The sequence below is a fragment of the Haliaeetus albicilla genome, chromosome 12 (assembly GCF_947461875.1).
Source record: "Haliaeetus albicilla chromosome 12, bHalAlb1.1, whole genome shotgun sequence".
NCBI classification, from domain to species: domain Eukaryota; kingdom Metazoa; phylum Chordata; class Aves; order Accipitriformes; family Accipitridae; genus Haliaeetus; species Haliaeetus albicilla.
In genome coordinates this window covers 8,653,504-8,666,605 of record NC_091494.1, presented here as the reverse complement: position 1 = coordinate 8,666,605, position 13,102 = coordinate 8,653,504, and the positions used below count along the sequence as shown (strand labels likewise).

Here is a 13,102-nt window from a genome sequence, read left to right as displayed (position 1 = left end):
CCACAGATACCCAATTAGCTCATCTTGTTAACACCAAAATGAGATCTCTTCCAGCAATATTAGAAATCTTTAAAATAGGTTATTTCAGGACCAGAAAGTTTAGACAGGAGAGCCAAGACATCATTCCCATTACATAATTGGAAAAGGAAGTAAAAGGCAAATCTGCAGCTCTGATTAGATATCAAAATTTTGTTCAAAAAATTTCTTACACACCCCCCCCCCCCCTTCTTTTGCAATCTTTAGTTTCTGGCAATACTGCTGTGGTACTACATATTACAAGCTATTATAAGCTACAAAATAGCCTATTTATTGACTATAAAATATCCACAAGTTTGTTTTATTTATTGTTTTCTGTTAAAAATATGTGCACCCTCTTCCCAAAATCAAGAACATACTTCTCTGTCACTCCAGATTTGGAATCAGAGTTAGCATTTATTTTGGTCACAAACAGCTGAGTACAACAACTGCCCAGCATTTTTCAAATCAAAGGGGGGAATGCTAAAATAGAAAGCACCACGCAACTCCGCCTCGAAAGTTTTTGGAGAGGTTTCAGCAGAGGAAGCAACATCTGTTATCAAGACTTTTACCATTTAAATCAGTTGCAGAACATTCTGCCTGCATCAGTCCCAGCAATCCTTTTTAAATAGAGTAAGATTATTCAGTTTTAACTTCTCTCCAGTCAAAACAAACACAGGAAGTAAAAATACTAAATAGCTCTTGCAGTAGGAGCCAAAGTATAAGCCTAAATTCATATGGAATTTATTATGGTAAAAACAAACACCTCAGATTCCAGTATATGATTTTGTACTAAATTCAAATTCAGTGAGTTTCAGTACCTGTGCAAAACATTTTCAGACATTAAACCAATCCCAGTATAACTTTTCTTTTTAAGATTCATCTGCTGCTCTACAGTCTTGAAACTAGGAACCTAAAAACATTAGCCCCTAATTCACAAACTGTAATTCTTATGCAAGGACTGAAGAACAGAGGAGAATCTAATTTGTATTTATTCTCTGCTTCAAAATATATCTTAAAATCAACTGGAGTTATGTGGCATTAACCTATGCATTAATGATGCATAAGAGATCTAAACCTGGTCAGTCATAGCTCACATTTTTAATATTGTGGTGGTTTTATTTATCGTAAAACATTTTACAACATAAGTTGTATTCGCAATGCAGGGGCAGACTTCACCTATGGTTGAAATTCGAAAGTGCTGCTACTGTTATACAACTGCTAAACAAGACCAACCTGGCAAAGTAATCTCTATCATATCTAAAAATTTACAATTATGCATTCATCACTTGTGCTTTTGTCTCTGCTAGATAAAACTACTCATGAGAAATATTAGTTTAATCTCTACTTGCTTTATATCTAAATTAAGATCTAAATAAAAATAAAACAAACAAAAATCCCCACAACAGACAACTTCAATGCTGCACTCCAAGTCTGTCAATTACACACAAGTTTGAGTTACCCACCTAGCATCAAGTATAGTGCGTGTGAAATATCGAAGGTACTTGAAAATGGACATTGAATCTTGCAGTTTTAAGATCTCCTCTTCTTTGTATTTAAAAAGTGCCAGGGCAAATCGGAATATTACCTGATAAAAATACATACAATGTTTGGTTCTTTATAAGAACAGAATGCACTGATTCTCATTATTATCTATTGTAAACTCAAAGGAAAAGTGTTAACTCTTCCTACAGGCTGCATTTGAGCTATCTAATCACACCTCCCTCTTTCTCCCTTCCCTGCCACTCCCTGCCCCATCCCCGATCTCCAAAAGCTGCCAAAAACTTCTGTTGTGGCCTGTAACCAAGACAAGGTGTTCTGCAGTTCTATCCAGAATACAATATTGGATTTATAGCATACTAATTCTTTGAAGCTTTGAGTTCCTAATTCAGTTGAAGAACAAAGACTGCTGGGCCTGTTGAATGTATTTATTAAGTTATTCAGAGCTAAAATTAAGTTTTGCTTTTTAAACAGGCTGTTTTCCAATGCCTTGCATTTTCTCAGCACATTGGGGGACTGATGCTGAAGGAATTTCTGATACCAGTTTGTCAATCAACTTTGGCATAAGCTGGAAGCCGCATTATTTCCTTTCATTCTGAAAAGGCTTCAGTAAGTTCTGAACTTCGTCAGTCTGTACCTGGCTGCCTTTACAGAATACCATGATGCTTAAAACTGATTTGAATGAACACACAACCAAAATACCACTGCATGTTAGAATGCTCAGATGAGGCCAACAAGAAATCTAGCTAACACAGAGGTTTTGTCTACTTATAACTCTCCTCTTCTCTCCAACTGCCTACAACATCTGCTTTAGTGTTATTATTGTATTTGAATCCAATGATTTTTTCCCTGCACCTATCTTATTTCACTGCAATTCGACAAGTAGAAAACATGTGAAAATTCCTTCACGCCCACCCCTTTAATCTATGAGATAGGAGCCCAGATAGTCATTTGTCAGTTACACTTTAAACATCTGCAGAAATAAAACGGTTGCTGCAGAGACAAGCTAAACATTAGCACTTGGTTACAACTAATTTTTACATCTTTTCAGTACTTCTAACTTCTGTCTCCTTCACTTAAGCTTTCTTCTTTCTAAGACTAGCTCTCATTTTGATATAATTACTTAAAACTGATTGACAGCTGCATGTAGGAGTAAACAGCACTGCCTATAGCTTTATTTTTCAAAGATAAAAAAAAATGGAGGGTGGTGAAAGGAAAATACTTAGCATTTAGAATTCTTGCATGTAACTCAAGCTTTTAACTTGCAGAACACAGATAAAATGTAAAATGTTTTGACTTGTTATTTATGCACATTTCCTCCCTTTTTTTCACAAGACAGGATTCTTGTGAAACAGCCTTCCTCCACCCAACACTCACTGTCACCACAGTATTTTGTTATCAGGTAGTAATCAAAAAATCTTGGCTCATTCAGTTCACCTTTGGTCCCTCATATAGGAAGGAGTCCCAGATTTTAAAAAGGATGTCGCTAACCACACTGTCCACAAATACCACAAGAAACCAGTTGAAAGTTATAAGAGTATAATCAACTTTGTATTGTTCAAAATGAGCATGCAGTCGTGGAAGCTTCTCACTCATTAAATCCTTGAATACTCGCTGATCAACCTAAAGAGATAACAGATAGGACATTATTGCTCCTAATTTTCCAACGCATATGTCATCCAAAGTAGGACTGTTACCAATCCGTAAGTGCAAGTTTTTCAAGAGCTAACAAGGAAACCTAGGACTGTCTAGTTAACAATTCTAAGCTAGATCCACTCAAAACATACGTGGCAACTCCAGTGCACACCACCTTTGCTGACACAACCTTTTGCTTCTCAATCCACCCCCAGTCTCACAGGGCTCCTCGCACACAGATGTTTTGTGCCTACTACAGGTCACTAGTGCTGCACTGGCGCAGGAGCACGGGAGCAGAGAACAAGCTGGGGAAAGAAAGACTTGGAGGGAGGAGGCAGCACATACCAGAGCATCATCTAGAAGCACAGGAGTGCTACAGCATATACTGCTCGCAGTACTGCAAAATGCATTCTCACCCCCACTCTCCCAGAGAGCCCATAACCACCCCCCACCCCCAATGTTGAGGAAAGAAATGATAAATCAGCTTAGCCAATGTTGTGAAGCTAATAATCAGAAGAGGGATTAAGGACTGGAGCTCCAAGCAGGTCATTGAACAGTTATTCCAGTGCTATACTCGGAGTCCTTATCCCAGCAAGGGCCCTGGTGCCTGGAACTCACCTCTGTCAACTCAACTCATCCCCCAGAAATGCCTATCAGACAGCTCAAGAGAAAAGTTTTTGACTGGCTGCACTTTACAGGACCAGGCTTTATTTTGGCGGAGCACATACCTGAGATCCTAGCAGTGTCTTAGTATAATAATCACGAGGCATGAAAACTTCCACTATTGTTACTAGACACCAAAAAGCATCTTCCTGTTCCAAGTACAGAAGTGCAATCGCTACCAATCTGAAAATAGGGTTTATTTGGATAAAAAGATTATTATAGTATCACAAAATGTATTAAGAACAATTACAATAAAGCCTTTGTTTCTGTTCAGCAGAGATAAATGTATTAACAGGAAAGCACTAAACAGCAAAACTGTTAATGAAGTTTAGAGATGGGACAATAAGATGCCTTCTCAGCCATGCCAAGTATTTTTATTCAGTTAAATAAGAAAACAGATAAAGGCAAAACAAAGTGATTTTCTAGAAGCCATTTTTGCAGAAACTAAGGCAAAATAATTAGAAGCTTCCAAGACCTAAATATACTACTCCTATTCCCAGACTTTTGTCTTTCATTACTGAAGAGGAAAAAAAACAGATGGTTCTTGCATTTCACACAAAATTGTTGTGAGTTCAGAAAAACCCTTTCTAGCAAGTTTACTTTATATCCATTGAGATAAACATAAGTAACACTCTTGTCTTTATCTATCATTGTTTTTTTAGGGAAAACAAAACGCCCTAAAATTTTTTAAAAGACTAAACGTGTTCCAAAAATTTCTTAAAAGTAGGAAAAGAAAAAAAAAATTAAACAGCAGCTGCATTCCTGGTTTTCCTGTTTCCAATGAATATTATGAAAGAAAAAAAAAAACAAAACCAGAGGCTAACTTCATGTTACTGACAGTTGTCTGAATATGAAAGATTACCTCCAATATATTTCTCCAAGTAAACTTGTTTTAGTTCCATATGCAAGAGGAGCTGTAACAACATGAACTGCTTCTGACGTTACACAGCTTAATAAGGAGATCACACTTTAAAAGCTTAAGAGGACTAAAGCATGGAATAAATACCTAATTTGCTTTTAACTTCTGCAAGTATAACCAAATGCAAAATTATTTACAGTAAAACAAAAAACGTCCCAGGAGAAAATAATGCTGCACAGAAAGTTCAAATTCAGCAAAAGCATTTCTAACACCTTCTAGTCACCAGAGACAAGTTGCTTCAGGATTGCAACAGCTATGTTCTTCAGACATGTCTTGTGACATGCCAGCAACAATATTAATACTAAAAATATATGATTTACCTACAGAATGTTACCACTAGTGAAGAATACTCAGATAAAGAATACTTATTACTTCATTATTCACTACCTCTACTACTGCTACCACCAGCACCTCACTACCTCTACTACGTTATCCACTGCCTCTATTCTACTACTTCTTCAGTGCAGTTTCAAATTACAAAGCTGCTCTAGTTCAAGTCTTTTACCCTATGCTAGTACATAAATTAGTGCATAAATTGAAATCTATAGTATTATATCATGTGGATGAGGGGGGGTGTTATACTAACACACCTGCTTCAAATAATACCTTCCTTTACTACAGATCTCAAAGTACCAAAACTATTTCGGCAAACGCCAACTGCAATGGCTTCAAATTTTTCTTAGCATTGTAACATGAGAATCATCCTTACATTGATTGCTGCAATTCTGATTCAAGACATTCTGAGGGAAATGCTGAAATTCATGGCCTTAAGAGTGCAAACAGCTTTGAAGCATTTATTTCGGCTTGTTTAAAAGAAGAAAAAAAAAAAAAAAAAAAAAAATCTTGCACACAAAAGCAAAAAGATCCCCTACAACTGACAAGGTAAAACTACATTTAAGTAGCCCATTTCTTATGTGAGTTAATTCCCGTTCCAATGCTTTTTCCAAGCTGATTTCACAAGTTTCATGAACCAGGTCTTCTGGTTTGTTATTGTTTAAAAAAAAAAAAAAAAAAGGTGATAGTTACTTGTTTATTAAAACATTATAAATTATGAACATACAACCCATAAGGCAAATTGCTGTACAAAGCACATTGCTATACATGTCATTTGAAAGGCTCATTAAGTGTTTCACTGCATAGTTATAAATCAAGATTTGAAAAATCTTACCTGTTGAGCCCTTGGCAATATCCTATATCAGGATTTCTCCATGAAAATGCCAGCAGCACATTTCGCAGCTTCTGGATCCCTTCAGATGTTGGGGAGGAATAATGTTTGTTGTTTGGCAAAGTTCTCAAGAGATCCAACTCAATTTGTTTAGATGCAGGATTTTGTTTTTCCAGAGCATTTTGAAGCAAAGTTTGGAAGTACCCCGGAACAGTGCTGTCCTTGAATTTTTTAACATGCAGATTGACACACCATTTCCACATCTTGGAACGATGTTCATGTGGAATTCCTGATCGAATAAGATTCTTTAGTTCTACACAGCACATCATCTCTCTATTCATTGTGCTTGCAAGATAGTTTTCCCATTTTACTCCTGTGGAGATCTCTCGATTTTCACTGAGAGAAAGCGATCTCAGGTCCAAAGCTCGTGATTTTGCTACTAGTTTTTCCTCATCATCATCCTCTGGGACCGTCTGAAAACCATATATATCATATTCACTGAAATGGAAAAAGGAAAAAAGGCTTTTAAAAATGTGTTCAGCAGCCCTAAAACTCTCAAGTTCCCATCCTAAAGTCACTTCAACTATCCCTCAAGCCACTCCCCATAGTTTTCAAGTTTTAACAATTATTAAACATTTTTCTAAAGTATATTCTTTATAATTATTTTTATAATCCCATATACAAAACACTTTGGTCCCATATTCCAATATATATCACTACACAGACTAAGCAATTTATTTAAGAACCTGGTCAAGTTCAAATGAACTCATCTCTGCAGTAGCTCACCTTCAGCAGCTATATGGCAACATTTGAGTCTAAGTTTAATACTGTATCTCAAATAAAACAATAAATGTATTTATACAGCCAAAAGGATTTCATGATGATACTGTTATTCATGAAGGGAAATACATTTAAAACCCCAAATCCTGCAAATATATCCCCACTGTCCATTATCCAATGTTAGAACCAGAACTGCTGACCAAGATACACATACATTTATTTTAATAGGACCAAATTACCTGACCAGGTGTGGTTTGAAAAACGCTTGTTCTGGTTGTTCACTTGTTTCTGCTTTCAAGGCATCTTCCAGTAACTGTGTGATGACCTCACGAGCAGGACTCTGCTCCTCCGAACAAACAGGAGTTTTCATTTCTTGAAGCAAAATCAAGTATTTACTTTCTATCTGACAGAGTTTGGCTTCCAAGCTAGTATACTGCAGAAAACAATAAATAACATTAGAAGTCTTCAGAAACTTACTTTGTACTACACTTCTTCTAAAATCTGGTTCAATATTATTCTATTAGTTTATGTTGTTTAGAAACCTGTACGTCAAGAACAGTCGCTTTACTTTCACATTTTCGTAGCACCAGAAAACATAAAGCAACCCTTACGTGTGGAGAAGAAAAACATATATGCATTTTATTACACTACTGTAAAATTCTGTATATAAAGTACTTGGGAAAGAAACCTCAGATACTTGTGGCTTTTTACAGAAAGTCTTTTAAGCACAATAGTAGACCAGAGATTTTTCTACTGCATGTATTTTTCCATGCGGAAAATCTGAGCAAGCTTTATTGTTACACTGTATGAAGTACAACTCAACCATTTTTCTGCTTCTAAAGCAACAGCTTTAGTCTATGCATGTTTGAACAAAAAGAAATTAAATGGCATTTTAAAGACACAAGTTAGGTAATAACATGTAGGAATTGTAAATACACGCTTCTGTGCCAAAACCACAGCATTTAGACCTGGCTACTCTGTCCATCGTTTCCAAAAAAAACCAAAAGCAAATCCTACCCAAGCCATTAGTACACGTATCTTGCCTTCGCTACAGATGTATGCATTTTTCCTAGCCCCAGGCAATGGAAATTGTCATTATTTACCTGCAACTTCTCTATACTCAAATTCATCCATATAGAAACACACTTCCAAAGTTATATTCACCATACCGTAGTCATCCTTCATGCTCAGGAGGACAAAGTTCTACTTGGTGACATATCAAATCCTTACACATCCTGTCTTCCACATACTTCAAGAAAATTATTATAGCCTTAATTCTGAGGAAACAATGTTTTCAGAAATATACGTGCCTGTGTTTATAAGTTATGAAAAAGTTCCACTGATCAACACTATTTTAAAGTCAATTACTTGTTTCAAGAATCCATTCAGAAAGATTAGTCTGTAAGAACTGGGTTTGGGGGGGGGGATTTCTTTTTTTTTTTTTTTTTTTTTTTTTTTCAGCTATCACATTTAATACATTTAAGTCATTCCATTTCCATTCCATGGTTACGTTCCCTGTGTAGATTTACAAATGAATTTTTGAAAACTGCTTTAGACATTGCCAAAACGAAAACATGCTGTGTTAGTCTGACCTTTGCCTGCCATTCTCTCTCTCTTGCTTCTGCATTTCTTCGTAGAGCAGAAAGTTCCAAAATCTCCTTATTTAAAAATTTATTCTGGGTCTTATAACCCTGAAGATTGTCCTGTTGATAAAAAAAGCAAACTGGATTTTTAATAAAAAAAATAATCTTACAAACAGCAAATGCCTACCAGTTAAAGTATACCTTAGAATACAGAACAAGCAGCTACTAATAGGACTTATCATTAAAAATATCAGGATCAAGCAGTATTTTTAGTCTTCACGTAGGTCAAACACACAGGCCAAATATGAGCACAGAGGTGTACAGGATGGCGCTGTGCCTCACTTGCATCCCTTCCAGTGCTACACTCCCAGCAGAAGGCAGCTGGTTGCTGCTTGCTGTCACGGGGCAGGCCCAGCCCTGCAAGGCTGCACCAGTGGGGAGGAGAACAGAAACTTGCATGCTGAACGCACCAGAGAGATCATGGTGCTGCGCATCAGCCAGAAGCACATAACATACAATAAAAGAAGTGGGGGCAAACACCCCTTGGGTTTTGGTTACCCTCACCAGTCTTCATTTAAAGTACAAGTTTGATGTCTGCCTCCATACAAAAATATAAATCCTTAGCAATAAGCTTCCTTGCCTCATCAACTCAGCTCCAGGCTACAAGCACTACCTCTGAAACCTGAGGTTGTGGGATGAGGGCATGTTGGAACCCTCCCAACAATTACAATACTCCCACACTCCACAGCATCTACAAACTTCAGTCTGCTTTCTGCCAAGACCATCGATTTCTAGTTTCAATTTTATTTTCTAAAACTTCCCAGTTTCACATATAGGAAAGAAAATTATGAACATTTGCACATATTTTAAATGACTGACTTGTATTCCAAATCCCTTGGAATGTTAATTTGGAATACAACATTTATCCAAAGGCAAGAAAGCATGTTTAGAGCAAAGTGGGTAACTTCAGTAACTCCATTAAGAACTTCTGACACCTTCACTGAGGTAGGTTAGATTAAAATAAATAAATAAATGCATTGATAACACCTGGAGCAGCATTAGTAAAACAAGTTCTTATATGCCTCCTCCTTTTTCCTCCTCAGAGCTTCCCTTAGCCATTCCACATGCTCTTTTGTTTCCTCAGTTTTGATACTTAAAAATATTTAAAAAAAAAAAAAAAAAAAAGCAAGCTTTCTGGCTGTTTTCCTCCATGCTTATATTTTCCTCTTACCCTCACTTTTTCCCGTTCCTTTGATTATTTCTCACATCACTCCTCCTCCACACCACCAATGATTAAATTACTGAAAGTATGGGACGCTGTACTATAGCTGTACAGACCAGCTCAAAGTATGAAAGTCCTGTTTAGATTGCCACATAACAGTTCAAAGTGTAGATTCCAAGGAGAGAAAGCCTCAGTTGATGAATATCTTGGAGAACTGCTGTAGTGATCTCCTCAAACAGTACAGCAGACTAGAAAGTAGTTTTTATAGGGAGTAGAGATTTCCCTATCCATCAAGACAGAGACATTACTCTTACTTTTAGTCTGTCCAGTTCCTGTAGTTCCTTATTAGTACACGTGGCCATGGAAGAATTTACTGCTCCACTTTGAGAGGATGTATTGTCCTCACACTCGCTGAGTTGACGAGAAAGTTTCATGATCACTTCATCTTTAGCTTGAATAGTTTCCATCAACATACCCAGCTGCTCATTGAGTTCTCCAACTTTACATTTCAGATTCTTTACTTCCTGTTGGAGACTATCTTTTTCCAGATTTAACTTTTCAAGCTGGTTGTTGAGACCCAAAATCTGGTCATCTTTTTGGTGCAACAGCTCTAACTTTTCTTTGGGAACCCCCTCACAAAGACGGCTTGCAAAATATTTATCATATTGGGAAGATCGGACTGTTTGCTGCAGAAGTCGCACAAGTTCCTGAGAATTTAAAAAAAGAAAAAAAAAAAGATAGTAATGAAGTTTTAAGTTTCTAAGTTTTATAACTTAGAAATCTAACATCAAGCAAAAGAAAGCTTTGGAATGGGTTCTGCATCTGAATCACCAGCTTACAAAAGACTTCATGGTGGTGTTTTAAGGAAAAAAGGAAACACTTACATGACATGATTTTTAGCAGGCTAACACCTTACAATGACTGGCCTATACAGATGGCTTAAATATCTTTCACTGAGCTAAGGATCCTACCTAGAAAGGCTACGACAGGTTTGGGAAGAGCAGTTGACAACTGTGGCCCAGCACTTATTTGGAAGCTAAAAAAGGCTTACTTCTAAGAAGCCCTGTTGTACGAAGATAAATAGGAAGCGGGCTTAAGCCCAAAAAATTAACAGGTGAACATTATAGAATGGAAAAGAGAAAAATAACTAATTGCTCTCTTCCCTAACAGATGCAGAGAAAATAAAAGGAAAAAAAAAATACATGCTGCTTTGATGAAAAGGAAGTCTTTGGAGGGCTGTTTAGAAAATCCTGCCACAGAATCAGCCAAATAATTAACTGACCTATCACAAGCGAGAAAAGGAATTTTTGTGGTCTTTGCAAAAAGACAGCATCGAAGGCTCTGAACTAGCACTTTTTTTTGAAAACACATCTATAATAATTCTACCATTTTCATCTTCTATTCCCTCACACTAAAAAAGGACAAGTATCTTTGCTCACAGGATTGCATAGATCCTGGACAACTACAACATTTATTCACTTCCACGAAAGACCTATGTGTTTTGCTTGGGCAATCATGGGTACACACATGTAAGAGAAGCTGATTTTTAAGGCAGTTACCCTGAAAATAAAACCCTACTTCCTTGCTGGAATGAGATCCTACTATGACTTTCAAGAAGTGAAGGCTGTTACATGCAAATAAGTCAAAGTGAAACTTAAAAGGAAAAGAAATACTGTAAAAGGAAGAGTTTGCCTTAGCTACTACCTGAAGCTCTCCAAAAGCTAAACTGTAAAAAAAAAAAAAAACCACAAAACCCCCAAAAAAACCCCAAAGAAACAAACAAAAAAAACCCCCGAACACCAAACAAAAAACAAACCACCACACACAAAAATAAACAAAACAAAAAACAACAAAAAAAATCCAAAACACAAAACCAAAACAAACACAAAGGACGATATTCCAGATCAACAATAAACACCAAGGAATAAAGAACAGCAGACTGCTCATTTACAAGTCTCACTAATCTGAATTATTACCTTTGCTGTTTCCCATGTTTGGTTAATGGTTTAACACTGTGGAACCGTGGGAAGGCAAGTTTAACCCTAGAAGCATTTGCAATACTTATCAAGGAAACTGGAATTTTTTTATTTTTTTTTTTAATAGCTCTCTGACACTAATTAAGAATACAAGGACAGAAATAGGAATTGGTTTTACGGCATTCCTGAGAACTTGAAAGTTCAATAATGTATCTGGAAGTTTACAAAGACTTGGAAAGTCATAAAGATATGCCTAGAATGAACCACTGAATGTCACAAAGTTCCAACAGATTTGGTTTTGTTTCCCCACAGCAAAAAAAATGAACAGGAGAGAGCTGGGTCTACAGTATCAAATATCAAGCTACAGTCTTTAGAGACGTGTGGGAAGAAACCCTTGGACCTTGAAGAAAAGGTTTTGAGAATCTAGATTTTCTTCTTCCTTTGTTCACTGTACTTTAACAAGTATTATCTTAATGCTACTGGACTGAACTTTTAACAGTTACTAAACAGCTGGATGATTTCATGGCCATAGTTCAGTGACAACTGACCATTCTACTTATCAAAAATAACAAAACCCAGACTGATAACATGCATGCCAATAGTCATTACGTTATGAAAGAATCCGAGACAACAGGGACAGATCTTGCCTGTAGGCAGCAGCTGCAGAGCAGGTTATCAATTCCTATCAACTCTCTAAAAAGAGTTAACTACAGTATAAAAAACTGTCTAGTCACCCAGGTTGTCAGAAAAATGTCTTACTTGTATGCCACTGCCATTGATCACAGTTCTAAATCTAGCCCAGTATCAAGAGCGAGAACATCTCTAGCTACCCAAGACATCATTTTTCTTTTTCTTATTTAAACAGAAGCAGCTGTGAACACAATGTTGCACTAGACCAGTAAGATTTCTCACAGAAGCTGGCTCAGGAGCACAAATGTACTCCTAGGAGAGATAACACCTAAAATGGGTGTAAATATGGGGCTCATACATTCCTTCTTTCATTTCCATTTGATCGTTTCACACAATGGAAAACACAACTAGCAAAAGTAGCAGCTCCATATAAGACCTAAAAAACATTTCTTCTTAAAATGAGCAGAAATTCTTTTAGATAAAACCAAGGTATTTAATATATCTGAGTTATGAGGGCACACATGCGTGAACACTGTATGAGGGCAGTACTACACACACAGATTTATGGTTAGGCCTATTGTTTGCAAAACCATTTGTGATGATGCAGTTTAAAAAAAAAAAAAAGGAAAAAGAAGGAAAAAGGAAAAAAAAAAAAAAGAAAAAAGGAGAGAGATAGAACTCAGCCCCATTCCACGACCTTCTCCTCCAGAATTAAAAGAATCAAAAAACAAACAAACAAAAACCCACCACCAAAAAAAAAAAAAAAAAAAGACTTGAAAGGAGAAGTTCCTCATGAAATACATGTACTAATGGTGAAAGAAGCTACGATTATCTGCCAGGATCCTGGCAGACACTGAGAGAGCTGGCTTCAGAGAATAAGAAAGATACATAAACCAAGTTACCGAACACTGTGCAAATGAAAGTTTTGTTCTGGGATCTAATCTTCAACAAATGTAAAACTCGGTCCTTCTTGTTGCAAGACTTTTTGTAAACAAAGGTTCATTTAGCACCATT

The 13,102-nt window shown here is 36.7% G+C and overlaps 1 protein-coding gene across 3 annotated transcripts in view; it reads right to left on the bottom strand.

Annotated features, from left to right (window-relative positions):
* Positions 1 to 13,102, bottom strand: part of TBC1D2B (TBC1 domain family member 2B) — a 38,467-nt gene that overhangs the window by 5,447 nt on the left and 19,918 nt on the right. For all 3 annotated transcript variants that reach the window (XM_069797954.1, XM_069797955.1, XM_069797956.1), the window contains exons 6-12: positions 9,797 to 10,189; positions 8,270 to 8,380; positions 6,917 to 7,110; positions 5,901 to 6,395; positions 3,879 to 3,996; positions 2,953 to 3,138; positions 1,482 to 1,603 (exon numbers count right to left, since the gene is read on the bottom strand). In XM_069797954.1, coding sequence (XP_069654055.1) covers positions 1,482 to 1,603; positions 2,953 to 3,138; positions 3,879 to 3,996; positions 5,901 to 6,395; positions 6,917 to 7,110; positions 8,270 to 8,380; positions 9,797 to 10,189 — 1,619 coding nt within the window. The remainder of the gene's footprint in view (positions 1 to 1,481; positions 1,604 to 2,952; positions 3,139 to 3,878; positions 3,997 to 5,900; positions 6,396 to 6,916; positions 7,111 to 8,269; positions 8,381 to 9,796; positions 10,190 to 13,102) is intronic.